At 44.9% G+C, this 19,449-nt stretch overlaps 1 protein-coding gene across 1 annotated transcript; it reads left to right on the top strand.

Moving 5' to 3' along the window:
• Nucleotides 1-2,978: 2,978 nt before the first annotated feature.
• LOC146752868 (nuclear pore complex protein Nup153-like) lies at nucleotides 2,979-13,332 on the top strand. Its single transcript, XM_085531322.1, has 4 exons — nucleotides 2,979-8,629; nucleotides 10,156-10,524; nucleotides 12,146-12,346; nucleotides 12,890-13,332. Exons 1-4 carry the CDS (start codon nucleotides 8,539-8,541, stop codon nucleotides 12,946-12,948), a joined length of 720 nt encoding a protein of 239 aa, XP_085387448.1. The 5' UTR covers nucleotides 2,979-8,538; the 3' UTR covers nucleotides 12,949-13,332.
• The last annotated feature ends 6,117 nt before the right edge of the window (nucleotides 13,333-19,449 follow it).

Here is a 19,449-nt window from a genome sequence, read left to right as displayed (position 1 = left end):
TACTAGTTAATGCTGTTTAATTTCCACCCCTATGAAGGGAGACAGGTCATTTTTACACTTTCTGTATATGAGCATGTGGACGTTCAACCTTTGAACTAAACCTTCAGTTTAGTGTTACAAAAGCAACACTAATCCCCATTGCTGGGACATCCATCAAGAAGTCCATTTGTTTAACTGTTCCACACCATAGACATGAATCCTTTGGTTTCTATGTCTATTTTTGCCACAGCATCCTCGTGTTGTCCTCTGTGCTGCCTTGACTTTTTTTCTTTGGTAGCAGACTGCTTGATAGACTTCATCACAGCATATTTGAACTGAAGAGGTCAATTGCGTAGCCTGAGCTGAACTCTGTTCCTAGCATCAGTTGTCTTGAGTGGTGTAGCTCTGCAATCCATCTTTAGTTTAAAGCATCTGTCGTGGTTTTCAACTCCTTCTCCATAACTGAAGAACCAAGTTATAACATTCAGAACAGGGCAATACAGTGAAGCACTGACATGTTTTGGTAGTTTAAAGAAGCTCCAAGTTTATTGTAGTAAAACAGGGACAGGCAGTTTGCATTTGCTTCTGCAACTCTAATCTCATCAGAGTTAAGACAGCCAAGATAAACCTAAGGCAACTTCACACTTAACATATCTTTTTAATGCAGTCATGCTTAACGGTGCTGCTGCTGTATATTCCTAGGGTAACTATGGCCTGTTTCTCAGTGTGTGCTGAAGTGTTTCTGTTTTTAATATAAGGATCTGACTTGAAGAGGAGAAAAACATCCCTTTTCCAAGTTTTTCATGCTGAGAACTACAATTAAAAGTAATTGCTTCTATTTCCAAAGTAAAACATGACTTTTAAAAGCTGTAATATTCAGCAGTACCAGGAGGACGCTTATGTCATGTAGAGACAGTTTCGATATTTCACTTTATAGGTGCTCCCATCTGCCTCTCTTAAAGCAGTTCTTCCTGAGAGATGAATGAAGCAGGTTTCTCAAAAAGGCAATATAAAGGGAAGAGGAACACAAAATACCAGAAGTAGAAAAATGAAATAAATATAAATGCCGCATCAATCTGAAGGCATTTGTGCAAATTGCCTCATAAATATAAACAGTGTAGACTGCTGTGATAAGTAGAGGCATTTTAGGGCTGAGATGTTTTGTATACAACTCCGATGCTAATTGTAAACGAAAAAGATTATATTGATAAATGAACCTTGTCTTACTTCTTTTCTTCTTCTTCTTCTTCTTCTTCTTCTTCTTTTTTTTTTTTTTTCCCCTCATAAAATAGAGGTACAAATTGCATGAGTTAAATTTGTTTTACCTATAAGCCATTATAAATAAGAGAATCAAGAGAATGTCTGAACTTTGAGAGGAAACAGAACAACGTAAAATGGGTTTAGAAACCTATCTTGATTGGGCAATGAATTGTGCTGAAACAGCTCAACATAGAAGGACATGATCAGAATATCCCAAATTGGGAAATTTAAGTTTTATGCCTGGGAAGGAGAATAGACTGAATTAAAACAAAATACAAGTTCAGATGACATTGGAAGGGGAGATATGGCTTTCTGCAGAGTTTGCGCCTGCCTGGGAAAATCTGCTGTGATCTGACACATCCAGAACAACTGGACAAGTATTGGTTTTGCTGGCTTCCTTAATGTGTTGTTCCCTGGAGTGCACACTGTGGACAGAGTAAAAGCCAGATGCTTGCCAAATACAACAGAAAGGAATTACAGAATTAGAACCCTTAGCGGCCTCTTAAAACGCTATGAAACTTGTGAGATTTACACATGGCATCACTGCTTTCCGGCTTAATGAATTGGCCAAGTCCATTTTCCACTGCCCTTTGGACCTCCTCTGTAGGTCATCTCCCTGCAGAGACAGGCCAGCCTTTTAGGAGACCCAAGCTTTCAAATAGAAAAGCCATTTTTTTAAAGGCCATGCTCCTGTATCCATAGATGTAGGAAGTACTTTTAGCAGTAAGGATGGGGTAGGTTGGAGCATGTGTAGGAAGGCTGGGAAACCTGATGCCCTGACATCCTGCTCTCCATACATTTCCTGCAGGATTTGGGGCAAATTACTTTGCCTCTTTGCCTGGCAGTTACACAGTTGTGAAATGGGGACAGCTGTCCTCCTCTATTTCTCAGAGGACTTGTGAAAATAAAGGCATTAAAGATTGTGAAGCCATCTGTTGCTATGGTGATGAGGCTCATTTAGGCACTGAAGCACCAAGATTAGAAACTAATATGTTTCCTGCACAACTTATTTAGAAATATGGATAGGCGGCACTGACGTGTCGGGTCTGGCTCTGCCTCCAGTAACAGGGTTACTGATTTTCATTGGGAACAGAATCTGTAGATTGTAGCAGGCACTCTTTGCTAAGCCTTGGTATGTTAAATGCCTCAAATTGGGTCAGTTGCATAATGCCTCATGGTTGCTTGTTACACCAGGTAAAAACAACGTGCAGGATTTTAACACCTATTATGATTGCTAGATGCTTTTGCATTTCTTGTTAGGTATTCAGAGCTCAGGTGAACGCAGTGGGAATGTGAAAATTTTGCTGGGGAGGTACTGGAGGAAAGAGCAGAGAAAGGGTATAGGGAAATGGATTTTCTTACTTCAGCCCTGCCATAAAGAGCATGCTATGGATGAGTCAGAGGCTGGGGAGGAGGATCAGTGGGATACCTGTGATACTGCTGTTGCTGGGGAAGGATGATGAAACTTACTTCCATTGTTGCTTTGCCCTGCAAGTGTAAGTTTGATATAATGAGGCTGACAGATTTTGCAAATCTTACCTGCCTGTCTTTTCCCAATGCTCTGCATCAGTACAGCTAGTGCCACTTAGCTGTATTGAATAATTCAGGTTGGAAGGGACCTTTGGGTCCTCTGGTCCAATGCCTTGCTCAAAGGAGGGTACGCTTCAAAGCTAAACCAGGTTACTGGAATTCTTGTCTAATCAAGTTTTAAAAATCTCCAAGGATGAGTATTCCATATCCTTTATGGGCCCCAGTTTCAGTTCTGATCCACATTTTTCACTATTATTTAACTAGAATTTTCTTTGATGCTGCTTATCCCTGATGGGTCTTTATTGGACTCTGAGGAAAAACTGCAGTACCTTGAAGCCACGAGACTGTGCTTACAGGACATTTGCTTATTAGCAAATGCTGCATGACCAGAAATCTTCCTGCTTGCAAGGCCTGAGCTTCACCCCACGTGGGACAGCCCTCTGCCACACTGCTGCTCATTCTCAGCCTGAGTCCTTCCTGCATTATGCTGCTGTGCACCATCTGTGTTTGCCCTTGGAAATAAAAAGACTGGAAAACAAAAACCTACTTATGATGAGGAGCTTTAATAAGCACTTGATACAAATAGAGAAAGCATCTGGGGTCGGCTGTAAGATGTTTGCTTTTAAATGGCCTATCAAAGTATGAGATGCTTTCTCTAAATCTGATCTTGAGAGAAATCTGAGTTCTATATCCCATTTCCAGATGGCATAACTTAATATCATGGTGAATTATTTGGCACACTTTAAACAAATTCTTCTTCTCTCTGCACCTGAGACAGAAGCATCATCAAATTATGTCTGGAAAGTTTGGTGAATTATTGTTTCTTATACTTAAAAACATAATACAGCTTTTCAGACTTTTCTGGGACCTGGTTAGTATTCTCTCTTTTTAAACCTAACATGACTTTTCTCCTATGTGTTTGTGTTTGGGAGTTATTCTAGCACACCATTCTCAACCATCTGTTTTTGTTCAGTGTTTTGAATCTTCTTCCAGCTTCCCTATAGCTCAGAAGTCTCCAATGCAGAGGGAGAATAGGCTCCAGTAAAACACTAGAGTGGTTAAGTGGTTCCAGCATGACCAGCGTGAGTTTGCTCTGTTTTTAAACAATGTGAATATGAACTAAATGAAAATGCTCTGAAGGAGAAGGACAAGGCAGGAAAACTTCTTATTTTCTGTATCTTGCTGAGACATTGTATCAGAAGTAACAGGAAAATTGATCATTTTCTCACATCCAGGTGATGGCGCACATGGCCTCTATTAGCTGACAACAAATTTAGATTATGTTTATGTTGTAGCCAGCTTTGTCAGTGATTTTCTTTTGAAGTAGTAAATAATATTAATTGTGTAGAACAGAAGCATAAATACTCTTCTTTACCACTCTCTGCTGTTTAGAACATTATTTTGAGAAGGATTTGTATTTCCTACAGTTTTTAATATTAATTTGTTAAGTCATTCATGGCGTGTTCAAGTGATTAAGACTCAAGGTCTGCTTTCCTGTACCTCTAGGTCATTGCAATGAATTTCAGTTTTTATTTGCTTCTGTTGCCTGAAGTACAAGCCAACAATCACATGTAAATGAACTTCAGAAATTCCACAGGTGTTCCATGAACACTGGCTTATAAATTGAGTTGAGACAGAATAGGATGCAGCTGAAACATAAAAGTAAAAGGTTGCAGAACTGTATTCCTGCAGCTGGGACCATGCCTTGGGGGGCATTTATCAGTTCAGACAGCCTCCTGATTAGGACTCAAAGAAACACAGGAAAGCACAGTGAGGGTGGATGTAGGAATAGGGCATTGCAGAACATACAAGCCAAAATCAAACATCTGAGGAGTCAAAATGTCAGATATGGAGTGGCCGAAAAACAATTGGAAGTCAGTCAAAGGATCCCAAAGCCATCACAACCAAAGCAAAATGTGGTCAGAAACAGGGATAAGGCAGGAATGAGTGGTGCTGACCCTTAGAGCAATCTCAGGATGAGGTGTAAGAGCCCCACGTAGCACAGTGGTGCTGTCCCCATGTCCTCCATGCCTGCCTGGGTGCTGCCACCATGCCTTAGGCTGACTGTGAACACTCTCCAACACCTCTGCAAGCTGTACTGCTCAGTTGCATTTGCAAATTCTTAAACACTTTCTCCTTGGCAATGCCTCTGCAAGGAAACGAGTGACACTTAGGTCTCTTTCCTTTCACTGTCGGCCTTGTTCTTTGGCTTGTCAGGGTTATTATCATTAAGGGGTTGCAAAGCTCTCTTCAGCCTGTTAGCAATTAGCAGACTGTGGCCTGGGATTTCTGAGACAGAAGATGTGGCCTTGCAAAAGCAGTTACAGCTGAGAGTGGTGTCTTTGCTGTGCTCTCTTAATGCGTAATTGACTGCTCCAGGGCAGAGAGGGAATGAGCAGACAGAAGTATCGGGGAAAAGTGTATCGTTCTGCTTTTTCTTGATCTGATCCAAGCACTTGGTTGAATCTACAGTGAGCAAGGCATGCTTGTAATTGGCCTGACTTTTCTTTGCTGGGTTTTGTTATTCCCCGAACTATTTGGAGCTCTCCAAAGTTTTGGTGTTAAGTCTAAAGGAAGGATTTCTGTATGTTATACTCAAAATGGAGTAAAAGGTCTTCAGGGCCAAAAGCCTTTGGACCTTTGTGGTGCTACCATACTGGAAACCCAAGTTAAACACTCTATCACCACTGCAAGCTTTGTCTCTGCCTTAGAAACTGGACTAGTATTTTGTGGACTAACCTTTGTGTCTGTGAAAGCAGACTTGCACTGTGGTTCAGACCTGGTAGAAGCGAAGTTCTGCTGATCTGGAAGAAATGGTTCTTTGTTCCTATTTTCTTCCACTGTTTGGATAGAGAATGTTTTATGAAAAATGACTGTGTTCCAGGTAGCTTTGTTGCAGCTGATAGCTATAGCACTGCCATGTAGCTGTATCATCTCAGTGACTGCAATAAAAGATTCAGTGGGCTTGATTCTGCTCTCCATCTGATGTGTTTATGCCAGCAGGCTTCTGTGGCTGTATTATTGTTTGTTTCTAACAGTGTCAGAACAAGAACAGAGCTTCTGGGGACAAATATAGGTAAATGGAATATTTCTTTGGAATTCAACTCATTCGTTGCTCTCCCTCACCTGTCTAAGAGCAGACTACCCTGGCAAGGCTCTGAACCAACTTCCCATATTGGTCCTGTTCCAAGAAGGTCATCTGAAAAGTTGTACCACTTGGCAGCGATTTAAAAACAAATAATCAAACCTACTTGTCTCATTTCTTCAGAAGAGAGAGAAAGGGCACCAGTCTTAAAGAGAAATTTTTGAGCTGTGAATTCCAAGGAGACAGTGGCATCAACTACGGCCATGACAAAGTTGGAGGAGAATGCAGATTTAAGAATTACTCTATCCTTACTGAATAGTTGTTAGCTAAGGGTGGAGGAGAGTGGATTTTACATGGTCCCTTGGTTAGTGAGCTTGAGTGCATTATATACTGCTATTATGCATTAAATGCACCATGTACAAGACAAGATGTCTCAGTAGAGTTGAGGTCTCTAAAGTCAGATATAGTAGTGGCTGTCTTCAGCTCTGTCTTTAGTGTGAACATCTTTGCCAAAGGAGGGAACTTGTTTTAATTGACTTTTTTTTCTCTGCCAACATTTTGCTTTGGTAAAATAAGTGAAAAATCCTATTAGACAGGGGAAGGAAAAAAGAGAGGGACTTTTTGTCCCTCAGTGTGTTCTGAATATTTGAAGGATGTGATGTTTAGAAATCAGTGAAAGCTAGATGGGATTTAAATATTAAGGGGCAGGAATTTGCCTTCAGGTAAAGGATGATATTTGCATGACTCATGTTGTTAGGTGAACATTCCTGTGTATTGGTGACCTTTTACCTTGGTAGCAATGGGAAATATGTTAAGTAGGGGGCCCAGTTCTTCATCATGTTCCACCATAGGAAATGATTAGAGGGAACTCAAAAATAGTGTGTAGCATAACAAGATGCTGAACTAAATATTTTCACTGCTCAACTAAATCTCCCATTGCTTTTAATAACACACTATTTTTTTTTTTCTTTCTTTCTTTTTCCCATGAATACCATACAAGAAGAGGAAATCTTGTAACAACTGCTATGGAAGCCATGAATTTCACTGCAATTTCATTTCTATAGTTTAAATTATATGAAAGAATATGCTGATTTATCTGCTTAACCACGTCTCTCCTCTGCCTGGTATTACAATTTTCAAGGTATCCAAAGAGTAGGAATGTTTTGGTGGAGGTTTGTATGGTTTCTATAATGCAGCGATACTTGAAACATTTGTCAAGTATGTAAACAAAGTTTATTGAATTTATTCTTTCCTGTTTAAGTCTTGTACGGGCCAGGAGTCCAAAAGAGAATTAGAAAATGGTGTTCTGCATGTCTGCTAATGATGACTTAGGATTGCTGATACTTACTGAACTTGTAGTGAAAGGCTTTTTTTCCTGTTTTAAGGGGAAAAGATCTATTTTATCAAACTGTAGCCACAAGTATTCAAGATTATTTTTCTGATTGGATGTTATCTGAGCTGCCTATGACTGTATCTTTAGTGTCAGTCTTTATGTTGGTCTTTTAGCTGATGCAATATAAAGAAATCATAAACAATGGAGTATGTTTATGTAATTCAAATAAAATAGTGATACAGATAAAAATAGCTAAGTTCCATTAACTTTTCAGACCATAATAGTGAAACACTTGTAAGTCGTAGGATACGCTTGAATGTCTGTAGTACCAATTTATCCCTCTGCTTAGTCATTCATTTCTATTTAGATCTTGGTGCTTCTGTGCAGCCTGTGATTAGATTGGCAGTTCTCATTTAAACCCTAACTCATTCAGTCTTGGTTATCAAATAGCTTAAAAGGCAAGAACAAACGCTGTTGTTTTTAAGATGTACTGATATATGATTTGCGTCCTTACATGTGGTATAGGCTGGATTTACCAGAGTAAATGTTCTTTCATCTGTAGTTTTCTTTGTAGGTATTTTGTGTTTTGTTGTGTGGGTTCAGTACACAATACTTTAAATGTTATATTTGTTCCAAATTCGCTGTTGTAGGGAATCAGAGCGGAGCAGGATGAGAAAGTAGCATGTTTTGTAAAAGAGAAAAATTTTACTTTACAACTCTAGGAAGTGGAGGAACCGGTACTCCCAAAAATATCCCTACCCATCAGTACTGCATCTCTGGCTCCATTCAACTTTAGTTTTCTGACTAGCAGTACTGTGTCATCGTCACCAAGCACTGTTTCAACATCAGTGATGAACAAGGTGAATCTATGTTGTATGCTATAAATGCTTTCCTGTATGAGTCTGTATCTGCTCTTTTGCAAGTTAACTTCTGTGGTGCTCATGAAATTAACTGGTGTTAGTTCATACTGAGTTGAGTAAGTCAGAGTTGTATTGCAGTTTGGAGAGAAAAATGCAGTTTTTTGATTGTCAGTCTTAGACTTGCAAATGTCTGGTTTGGTTTTGGAACTGTGGCAGAAAATGAAGTTGCATCAGCTTCTTTTGCATTTAAGAAATCAGATGAGAAAAAGGACGAAACTCCTGCAGCAAAGAGAGGCTTCTCTTTTGGTAACGTGGAGTCGGCTCCTGCCTCGCAGTTTGTTTTGGGAAGGACAGAAGAGAAACAGGATTCTGTCAGTTCTGCTCCTCCGTTACTGTTTGGGAAGAAAGTTGAGAATGAAGAGTCAAAGGCACAACCTGTCTTTTCCATTGGGCAGCCTGAACGTACCAAAGAAGAAAGCACAGCAAAACCTATGTTCAACTTCAGCTTTGTTAAACCATCGGAGAAAGAAACTGAGCAGGCAAAGCCAACTTTTTCATTTGGGGCCCAAGCCAATACTTCAGGTAAGCAGAATATCTTTTGTCTTCAGTTGTCTAAGTCCCTCAGATGGTACCTCTGAAGTCATAAGTTACAGAATCTGTAGGAGTTGCTGGGTTCATGTACTGGAGCTTTAGAAAAAGCTTAATTACTCTGTGCAGTGTGATTTGTGTTCCAGTTGTTGACGTATAGACAATTAGTAGAATTCCTGTTTTGATTTCAGTGAGTTTTAAGACTAGGTTTAGACAAAAAATATATACATATTGTCACACATTAAGGAACCTGTATTGCATCCCACATGAGCATGGATGGTTTGTATGGTTTCTGTGCTAGCAGCATAGTTGGTGGTACAGTCTTTAGCGTGGTGACAGAGGCCTCATGCGATGGTTTTCATAGTGAAAGGGGATGTGAGGAGGTGTCTCATTCATGTGTTCTTGCAGCTGTGCTGCTGCAATTTACTGCCATGAAGGTGTGGAAATTGCTTAATAGGTACTACACAGTTTTGTGCATCTTTAACCTTCTGAAAGAGCGGGCTGAAAGATTTTAGTAACAATTGCCATGTGGAAGAATTCTGATTCTGATTTCATGACTTATCAGCCATGGTTTGCAGAACAGCGTTCATTACTCACTTCTACTAACTTTGGAAGTTATAAGGGAAGGAACAGAGAGAATAAAAGCAGCGCATGGGGTTATGGTTCTTATGATTGAGTTGAAGTTCTGGAGTTTGATTTAACCATGGAAATTTGATGAAACACCTTGTGTAAAAATGAGATTTTAACGAGCCTTCTTCAGCACAGTAGAGAGTCCCTTAAAAGTGGCATAGATGAAAAGGGTCCGTAACTTCTGGAAAAACAGCAGTGGGAAATCAAGAACAGGGTCAGGTGTAATAATGAGAGAGCAGAAGCTTAGGGAAAGCTGAAGAACTGCATACTTTAAAAGATAACTTTAAATGTAAAATTGCAGTCAGTACTTTGTTACAGTTCTGTAACAGGGGGCTGTTCTCCGTGGCTCCCAAAAGCAGGTCTTGAAAGTACTGAATTACAGTGAGCTTAAGCCAAAAGAGTGAGGCTGCAGGATGATGGGCTTAGCCAGCTTTAGGGCTGTAGGCACAGGGCTGTAATTTCAGGAGAGGCTACAAAAGCAGCTGTACCACTGTGGGTTGTTTTTTTTTTGCTGTGTTATTTAGCAAACTACAGAAGTGTTGCAGGTAATGCATGTTGTTCTTCTCAGAGCATCTGAAGAATAGTTTTGTTTGAGGAGCTGAGATGTACTGGTTCATTCTGGTTCCAGTTGTTATAGCCAGTGCTTGGTGTCCGTAACTACTAAAGCCTAGAACTGTGGTGGTGTCATCATTCTTCACAATTCTCCCATTCCTTTAATTGCACATGGCAGCGATCAGTGTATTAAACCTGGATTTTATGTAATCCACAGTAGCTGGATAATAGTTGAGACATCGTCCAGCATTTCTCCTTGTACAGTGGCTGGAACAGGGTCTCTCTGTTGCGCTTGGTTTGCCGTCTTGCAGCGTTTTATGTTCTGTTCTCCCTCTCAGATCAAGGAGCAGCAAAGCCATCCTTCAGCTTCTTGAGCTCTAGTTCCTCCAGCGCAGCCGTACCTGCCACTTCAGCCAACAGCAGCAGCCTGTTTGGCAGCGTCACTTCTTCCTCCAACCCTGCACCAGTTCCCACTCCCTTTGTGTTTGGGCAAGCCAGCAACACTGTGAGCAGCACCGCTTTTGGCAATTCTGCAGAATCTACAGCATCTCAGTCATTTGGCTTGTCTCAAGAAAACAAACCCACCACCACATCTTCCACCACTGGTGCAGCAGTTAATCCATTTGTCTTCGGTTCAGGAGCCAACAGTAGCAATGCAGCAAGTTCTGGCTTTACCTTTGGAGCCACGGCCACATCGAGTTCAACAGGTACATTTAAGCAGGTGCTTTTGTTTTTGCTCTTAGATCACAAAAGTGGAGCAGGGAAAGAGTGTTTCCTGGAGAATAGATAGGGAAAATGCGTGGAAATTGAGAAAAGTAGTGAATATTTACATCCAACAATATATAAACAGTGCTAATGCTTGGGGCTCAGGTCAAGTTTTGAGGCAGTCTGGGAAATACAGTTTAGGGATCAACTGGCTGTGGTGATATTTTGTGCATTGGATAATCCTTTACTGACTTTCATTTGCATAGGAACTTGTCATAGTGAGAATGAATTTCCCTCTTCTCAGTATCAATCCAGTGCTGAAGGTTAAAAGTTAGTTATAACTTGAATTTTTCTCTCCCATACCTAAAACTCTTCGAGCGTTGTAAATAACATCAAGATTTGTACTATCCACCCTTCACAGGTGTATATTACAAACACAGTATTGATATATGCAGCTGCTGCTTTGTAAAGCATGACTTCTAATGAGCACGATAGCCAGTCCTTCATTTTCTTGGTCTTCATAATCTTCAAATCTTCATAAAAGTACTGGAATGTGGGGATACAAGAAAAGCTGTTCAGAGCAGCAGCTGTGGAGCAAGATAAACAGCATGGGAACCAAGGACACCTCTGCAAGGAGAAGAAGAGTCTCACAGCTCTGATTGGATATGTGCCTGCATGGACAGTTGAAAAGTGTTTTGTAGAATGCTTTGTTGACATATAAGGTGTTTGGGAAAGTTGTAAGGGCGGATGGGAAAGCTAGAAAATAACAACTTGTGAAGGTATATAAGGGATGTGAGAACTTGTAATAAACGATTTGGATCGTTCACATCTGAGTCCGTGTCGAGTCGCTGCACTGGAATGCTTTTTAGTCCGTCTTAACTTCTGTTTTTTTTCCTGGAAAAACAATCAGCCATTCCAAGTTACATTGCAGCAGTTGGTATTTTTGTGTTGCGTGACGTCTGCTTAAATTGCATTTAGATTAATAGCGCTATTTAGAAGGTCTCTTTTTGCTCAGCAGAAGTGTGTATGTTTGAAGTCACAGCTCAGTCCTGTATTTTTTTCTCATTATTTCTGCTGGCCATGCAGAACCAAAGCAGCTAATTGAATGAGCTTGTTTGCTATTATATGGAGAGACAGAATTATTCTGGTAGCTCAGTTAGGTCCCTGCAAGCCTGATGTGGTCTCCAGAAATTGATAATTGTAAACATTTGGATGAGGAAGGGGTGCAGTTGCTTATGAGAGGAAAGATTGGTGTTCTCCTCATTCTAATAGATCAGGAGCTGTGTTTTGAACGCTTAAAATAATACAAATAAGTGAGTGAGTGTTCTTTACCCGTGGTATAAATAAGTCTTAGTAATACAAATCAGCTTGTGCTATTTGTGGGAGCCTGCTTCTAGAGCATGAATGGCTAACAGTAATTTGAGTCTAGACAACCCGTGTTTGAGGTGTGCGTTGTCTGACTCCTTTAAGTATGCTGTTTTTCATGTAACTTACAAGAAAAGGTAGGATTCCTATCATGAATGAGGTGCTGTTTGTTGTTTTACCTACTTGGCTGCAAACATAAAGCTCTGTAACAAACAAAACAACTCAGCACATACTGAAATTTCTCTTCTTTTCCTTTAGGGTCGTCCTCTACATTTGTCTTTGGGTCTGGGTCTTCAGCGCCTGCTGCTGGACCAGCATTTGGTGCCAGTCAGCTACCAGCTTCACGAGTAACCCAGAAGTATTTACTTTTGGTGCAAATCCTCCTGCACCGGCAGCATCGGTACAACCTTCTGGCTCTTCAGGATTTTCATTCAGCCAGCCTGCAACGTTTACAGTGGGGTAAGAGACCAAATCAGATTTTCACTTGAGCTTTTGGTACTATCTGTGGAGCGCAGGCAGCCTCTACTGATGTTAAATTGTGAGGTGCTCAGATGTACTTCGGAATTTATGTCTAAGGACAGCATCTCTCCTCGCTCTGTTAGTGTGACTGGCTAAGTAGGCAACGATGGCTTTATAGCAGCACAGCTCTCAGAAATATCATGCAGCCATGAGAAGTGTTCTTGAAAAATAAGATCTGAATTGAGCTGTTACGCTGCTGCTTACCTGCTGAATGAGAGAGATTTCATTGCTTTTGGTTTCTGGAACTCTCTTCCCATTCATCATACGTTGTCTGTTGCCAGCTGCTGAGCAGTGAGCAGCCAGATGATAAAACAGTTGTTCTGGAATATCTGCTCAGTGCTGCTACTGAACTGTCAGCTAACAGTAGGGAACGTCAGCTGGGTTTAGACCGTCGTGAGACAGGTTAGTTTTACCCTACTGATGATGTGTCGTTGCACTAACTCTGCGTGGTCCTAACTCTGTGCTACCGGTTTCTATTCATAGGACTAATGGAAAAAATATTTTCTCTGCCTCTGGATCTTCAGTTCCCGGTCGGAAGATAAAGACTGCAATTAGACGTAAAAAGTAATCGGCAGATTGGTAAAGCAACTTTCAAAGCAGCTGCTGCCCTGCATTGTTCAGTTGTTGAGATTGTACCTTGTGCTGGGTTAGCTGAAGTCAGATCTGCCTAAAGAAATATAAAACTTTGCTGCCCTTTCCTTTTCACTCTGGTGTAGTTCAATTTGTAACAAGTAGAGTTGGCAACAGCGCCGTTCTCAAGCGAAACTATTTTAGAATCCAGCAAGTTACTTCTTTCACTGACTTGGCATGGTTCGGCTATAGAGATGAATATAGCCCGCACAGTGAATGGCTTGTGCAATACCTCTTCATCTGCACCACTATGTGAGCTCATCCTGTGCAGCAGGAGGAGAACAGCTGGGAGCTGGAGGTGCTGCAGGCCCAGCTGGAGGGCGAGCGGCTCCACTGCCAGGAGCTGCAGCGCTGCTGGGCTGCCGAGAGATGTGAACTGCAGAAGGCGGCAGAGCGGGAGCGGCAGCTGCTGACCGACCAACTGCGCTGTGCCTGGGAGAAGCAGCAGGCCCAGGAAGAGCAGCAGCTGAAGGAGTGGGTGCAGCGGCAGCGGGAGACGGGGACCCGGCAGCTGCTGCTCTGGAAGGAGGCCGAGCTGCGCGCGACAAAGGAGCTGCTGCAGCGTGATTGCGATGCAGCCCTGCGCCAGGCTCGGGAGCTGCAGCAGCAGCTGGCCAAGGTGCTAAGGAACCCCCCCAGCAGCGAGGCGGCCCATGCCCAGCTGCAGGACGTCCTCAGCAAGCTGCGCTGGGAGACGGATGGTGAGCAGCCCGCCTGCATCCGCCACCTCCAGCATCAGCTGGAGCTGGAGAGGAGGCTCTTCACCTATTACATCGTGGGGAGCTGGGCAGATGTGCTCTGTAACGCAATGTCCTGCTCCCAAGAAAAAGAGGGAGCTCTGCACTGCCAACGTGCAGAGCAGGGCTCCAGTCGACTTGCCATGAAGGACGCTCACGTACAGGTACGATGACACACTGAGAGAGTGGGGATTGTTCAGCCTGGGGAGGGGAGGCTCTGGAGAAACCACAGAGCGGCCCTCCAGTGCCTGAAGGAGACCTGGGGAAAGCTGGAGATGTACTGGTTGTAAGGGAGGGTAGTGATACAACAAAGGACAATGCCCTGAAAGTAGAAGAGGGGAGATCTGGATGAGATATAAGAAGACAGGACACCATGAGGGGGCAGAGGCGCTGGCACAGGCTGCCCAGAGAGGCTGTGGTTGCCACACGCCTGGCAGTGCCCCAGGCCAGGCTGGACGCACCTTTGGGCAACCTGACCTAGTGGAAGTTGTCCCTGCCCTTGGCATGGGCTTGGAACGGGAGAGTCTTGAAGGCCCCTTCCAACACAAACCATTCTGTTATTCTATGATTTTCTGGTTCTAGGTGCCAGAGACAGCCAAGGAAGACCTGGGGCTCCCGGGCAGCCGGCCCCCTCCCCGCCGGGGCCCGGCACAGCCCCCCACCTGCCCTGCGCAGCGGGAGGAGAAGAGGCAGGAGCTGAAGGCACTGCAGGCCCAGCTGGAGGGCGAGCGGCTCCGCTCCCAGGAGCTGCAGCGCCGCTGTGCTGCTGAGAGACGTGAGCGGCAGGAGGCGGCAGAGCGGGAGCGGCAGCTGCTGGCCGACAAACTGCGCTCCAAGTGGGAGCGGGTGCGGGTGTCAAAGCTGCAGCGCCTGCGGGAGCAGAGCCTGAGGCAGTGGCAAGCAGAGATCTGCCAACTGCTGCAGGAGAAGGAGGCCCAGCTGCACCAGATGCAGGAGCTGCTGCAGAAGCGGCGCAACGACACCATCCGCCAGGCATGGCAACTGTAGCGGCAGCTGGCGGAGGCGCTGCTGAGGAGCGACAGCAGCAGAGCGGACCGCAGAATGCAGCAGGAAGTCCAGCGGCAGATCTGCTGGAAGTCCCATGCAGAGCAGGCCGTGGAGAGCAAGCGCCTCCAGTGTGAGCTGCAGGAGCAGAGAAGACGCTTCCTGCAGTACATCCTGGAGCACGTGGAGGGGCAGCCACGCGTCTTCTTCAACAGGGCCAGGGCCTGCCATCGGGCTGTAGCAGAGGTGGGTGTTCAGGCTACAGAACAACAAGAGGCCTGCCCACCTGAGCGCAGGGAGCAGCAGGAGCAGAACACCCATCTCCTGAGTAAGCTGAAGGAGCTGCAGAGACGGTGCAGCCTCCTTGAAGAGAAGAGCAGAAGCTCTCAGCAGATGTGGGAGGAGGTGGAGTGGCTCAAGGACAAGATGCGTACGCTCTGCCTCCGTACCCAGCAGCTGCTGGAAATACTCCGGCAGCTCAAGGAGGCCTCTTCTGCATCCAAAGAGGCCACAGAGAAGGCAGAGGGCGTCAACCATCTGCAGGGACAGCATGTGGAAAAGGAGGCTGCAGAGCAACAAGAGGCCTGCCCACCTGAGCACAGAGAGCAGCAGGAGCAGAACACCCATCTGCTGAGTAAGCTGAAGGAGCTGCATAGACAGTGCAGCCTCCTTGGAGAGAAGTGCTGCCTGCTGAGGAGCAGAAGCTCTCAGCAGATGTGGGAGGAGGTGGAGTGGCTCAAGGACAAGACGCGTACGCTCTGCCTCCGTACACAGCAGCTGTTGGAAAGAGTCCGGCAGCTCAAGGAGACCTCTTCTGCATCCAAAGAGGCCACAGAGAAGGCAGAGAAGGTCAACCAGCTGCAGGGACAGCATGTGGAAAAGGAGAATGAGACGGCCAAGGAAGACCCGGGGTTCCCAGGCAGCACCAGCAGCAAGCTGCTGGAGCAGTGCAGCTACCTCCAACAAGCCCTGAGGAACCTGGAGAGGCACTGCCAGGCCCTGAAGGCCCAGAACCACCTGCTGAGAGAGGGACGCTCTCCAGAAGCGTGCCAGAAGCTGCAGAGTCTCCAGCAGGCTGACATCAAGCTTGGAGCGCTCAGCAAGCGTCTGGAGGAAAAATGCACACAGCTCCAGGAGATGGGGAAGAAGCTGAGGCCGCACAGAAATCCCAAAGAGGAATGCCCCAATCCCCAGGAAAAGCCAGGGGAGTCAAAAGTGTGGCCAGTGGCAGTCTGCATCTACATTTTCGCAGACCATCACCTCCAAAATGAAGATTCTTAGCTCGTCACAGCTACAAAATCCTTATGAGGGCCCTAATGAGGACCCAGAAAACGAGCTTCCACTGACAGCTGGACAATACGTTTACATCTGTGGAGACATGGATGAGGATGGCTGGTTTCTGGGAGAGCTGACGGATGGCACAAGAGGACTGGTCCCTTCCAATCTGGTGGAAGAAGTTTCAGACGATGACCTGGATACCACCGTGCCTCCAGGGCTTCGTGATCTCCTGCTGGATACCGATGATGAAGAGAGACCAGGAAGCAGGAGCAGGGGCAGAAAGTGATGGTCACCATCCAGAAATCTGTGTCCGTGTGTTGGCTCAGCCTGGGGGACGCCGAGATTCCTCTCCATAAGACAGCAACATCCCATCAAGATTCCACCTTTCTGGATGAAGGCTACCTCATGCTCCACTTGATGTTCAAGTGGAGTGTGGTCCATCAGCAGGAAGGCCTTAAAAATTCATCCCTTGTAAGACTGAGAATTTATTACATTGGACTGGACTAAAACAACAAAAAACACCAAAAACACCAAAACAACTTAAAAAAATTTATATATTATATGTTATTTATATATTATCTATATTGTAATATATATATTATAATATATATAATATACATTATATACATAATATATATAATATAATAAATACAATGATAAATAATATTATATTATATATATTATAATATTAAAAAAATACTAATAAAAATAACCAAACCCAAAAAGTGTGTCCAGTCTTCTTGTTTTTAGACAGTCTGCTTTTGTAAAGGTACAAGGAAAGGTAGAGGCTGAGGAAAGCCTCCAAAGTCTTTCTCAAGCGCTCTACCTACAAGTATTAGAATGAAGAGAGAAAGGAATCATCACTGCTTGCCTCTGTTCTTTGGGACACCTTAAGCACCTTGGAAGGCCGCACTTCCTGAGCCCTACAGACAGTCTGTCCCAAAGCAGCTGTTTGATCATTTCCATTGGGTGACAATGCATAGTGCTTGCATCGTCTGCAGGCACGGACTCAGATGCAAATCCACATCCTTAACTGTAGGTCCGTACATCCTTTATATACATGCTCCAGCTCCCCCTTGAAATTTTCTTTCTGTCCCTACATGTCAGCATAGCACTTAGCAAGTCTCCTTCACGTCTAGACACCAACTGCCCATACAAGTGCGTGTGATAATGCACGCGGCTGCCGCCAGCACTCTGTGTAAAGAGAAACTGTCAGAGAGCTGCACATCAGGGAGGGGTTCCTTGGTCTCAGCCTCTGCTTGCTTTTCTGGCTGGCTGTGAGGGACGCTCACGACCAGGTGAGATGGCACACAGAGGGCGTGGATCTCTGGGAGATAGGAGAGTTACATTCCTTGGAGCCAGATGTGCATTCTTCATTCTCAAGTGTTGAAATCTCTTCTGGTGACAAAGCTGGTGAGACTCAGACAGAGGGATGCCGGTGGATGAGAAGGCCAAAAAGACAGCAAGAGCTGGAACAGTACCTGTGGGAGATGCTGATGAGCATGGACTTGATCAGCCTGGTTCTCCAAGGAAGGTTTTGGAGAAGGCAAGGGGCAAGAGATGGGAGCGCAGGGAGACAGAGAGATGCTCTCAGCCAGCATTTGTGTGCCGGGGACAGAAAAGCCACTGGCACTGGAGTTTCTTGCTTGCTTGCAAGAGACTCGAGCTTTGTGGAGGTGGCCATGTATTTCAGCAGGGAGGAGCAGGCGCAGTGAGTGCTCTGCCGAGATGTCATGCCGTAGACATATGATTCTATGGCCCTGCTGGCAGAGGGCTTTGCTGCCTTTCCTCCTCATGAAGGCATCTTGGGCACTGCAGAGTGAGCCTGCACAAGCAGCAAAATAAGTGCAGTGCATTTCCTTCCTGATGAATGCAACAGCAACTACAAAAGAAACACGAATGAGTGTGAGTATCAGAAGAGATTAATGTGCTCTGGACTCTGAGGAAAGACCCACAGTCACCGCTGGCAAGCAGGTGTCAGTCAGCCTTTCAATGAGGTCAGGGAGGGATGAAACAAGGCTCCAAGTATTTGTTGCACAGTTGAGTTGCTTCCTGCTGTGCTTCACAGCACAACGTGTTTTTATAAAGATGAATGCCTGGGAAATGGAAAGACTACTTTCATACACCTTGTTTGTGTTAGCTGACTGCAGTTCCAACCAGCTGGACATACAGGGTCTGGCAAATGACACCTGGAAGGAGGTACAGGCAGGAGGCCCAGCACCCTGCAACCTCCAGGTGAGGGAGAGCAGCCAAGGATTCCTTTGGGACCTGCAGGTTCACTGTGTGCAGCATTACATGCAGGAGCATCTGAGTATAGAGATGATGGCAGAGGTACAGAGCTAAGCATCACAGAGAGGGAGAGTTGCTCATTGTTGGAAGTAACCGCGGGAGACGAGTCTCATGCTATCATGATCAACAGGTCTCGTTTATTAGGTGTAACAGCATCTCATTTATACAGTCAGTAATAAGCTCATGCATATTGCAAAAGTAAAGCTCAGGATTGGTGGGTTACATATTACTTCATCTGACCTTTGTGGTTAGCCTTATAGTTACTTTTTCTATGTCTATACATTGCTACACATCTTGTTTTTCCCTTAGGCTGTCCTTGCCTCTAGATACATATTCTGTCTTTAGATACATATCCTGTCTTTCACATCCTGATTTCTCCTCAGCTGGTGCCTTCAATCACGTACCTTCTCTTACAATTTAACTAACGGAGTTTCATCATGTCCTTTCTCACAAAGCCATTCTGCATAAACACTCTCCACAGCTCATCTTGTTTCCCATGGTGAGACAGGAACTAGGAGCCACGAGGAAAATGTGGCCGCATTCTGCTTTCCTCTTCTGTCCCATACCAGCCCCGTCAGAGGGGAGGAACAGCCACGCTTCCACTGAGACGTTCCTCTTCATGCACAAATGAGTGTGCACGGAGCTGTGGACAGTGCTGGGGCTGCACACATGTGGGTGTGCACAGGTGTGTCCATGCACTGCAGAGATTTGTGCACGCATGTGGGAGGGTGTGCAAGGACGAGGTGGTACGTGTGTGTGTGTGTGTGTGCAGGGATGGGGTGGTACGTGTGTGTGTGTGTGTGTGTGTGCAGGGATGGGGTGGTACGTGTGTGTGTGTGTGTGTGCAGGGATGGGGTGGTACATGTGTGTGTGTGTGTGCAAGGATGGGGTGATACATGTGTGTGTGTGTGTGTGTGTGTGTGTGTGTGCAAGGATGGGGTGGAACGTGTGTGTGTGTGTGTGTGTGTGTGTGTGTGCAGGGATGGGGTGATATGTGTGTGTGTGTGTGTGTGTGCAGGGATGGGGTGGAACGTGTGTGTGTGTGTGTGTGTGTGTGCAAGGATGGGGTGGTACATGTGTGTGTGTGTGTGTGCAGGGATGGGG

The sequence above is a fragment of the Coturnix japonica genome, unplaced genomic scaffold, assembly GCF_054131305.1.
Source record: "Coturnix japonica strain WE unplaced genomic scaffold, WE-NBRP24 Scf041, whole genome shotgun sequence".
In the NCBI taxonomy this organism is placed as follows: Eukaryota; Metazoa; Chordata; class Aves; order Galliformes; family Phasianidae; genus Coturnix; species Coturnix japonica.
This window is presented reverse-complemented; position numbering and strand designations above follow the sequence as displayed.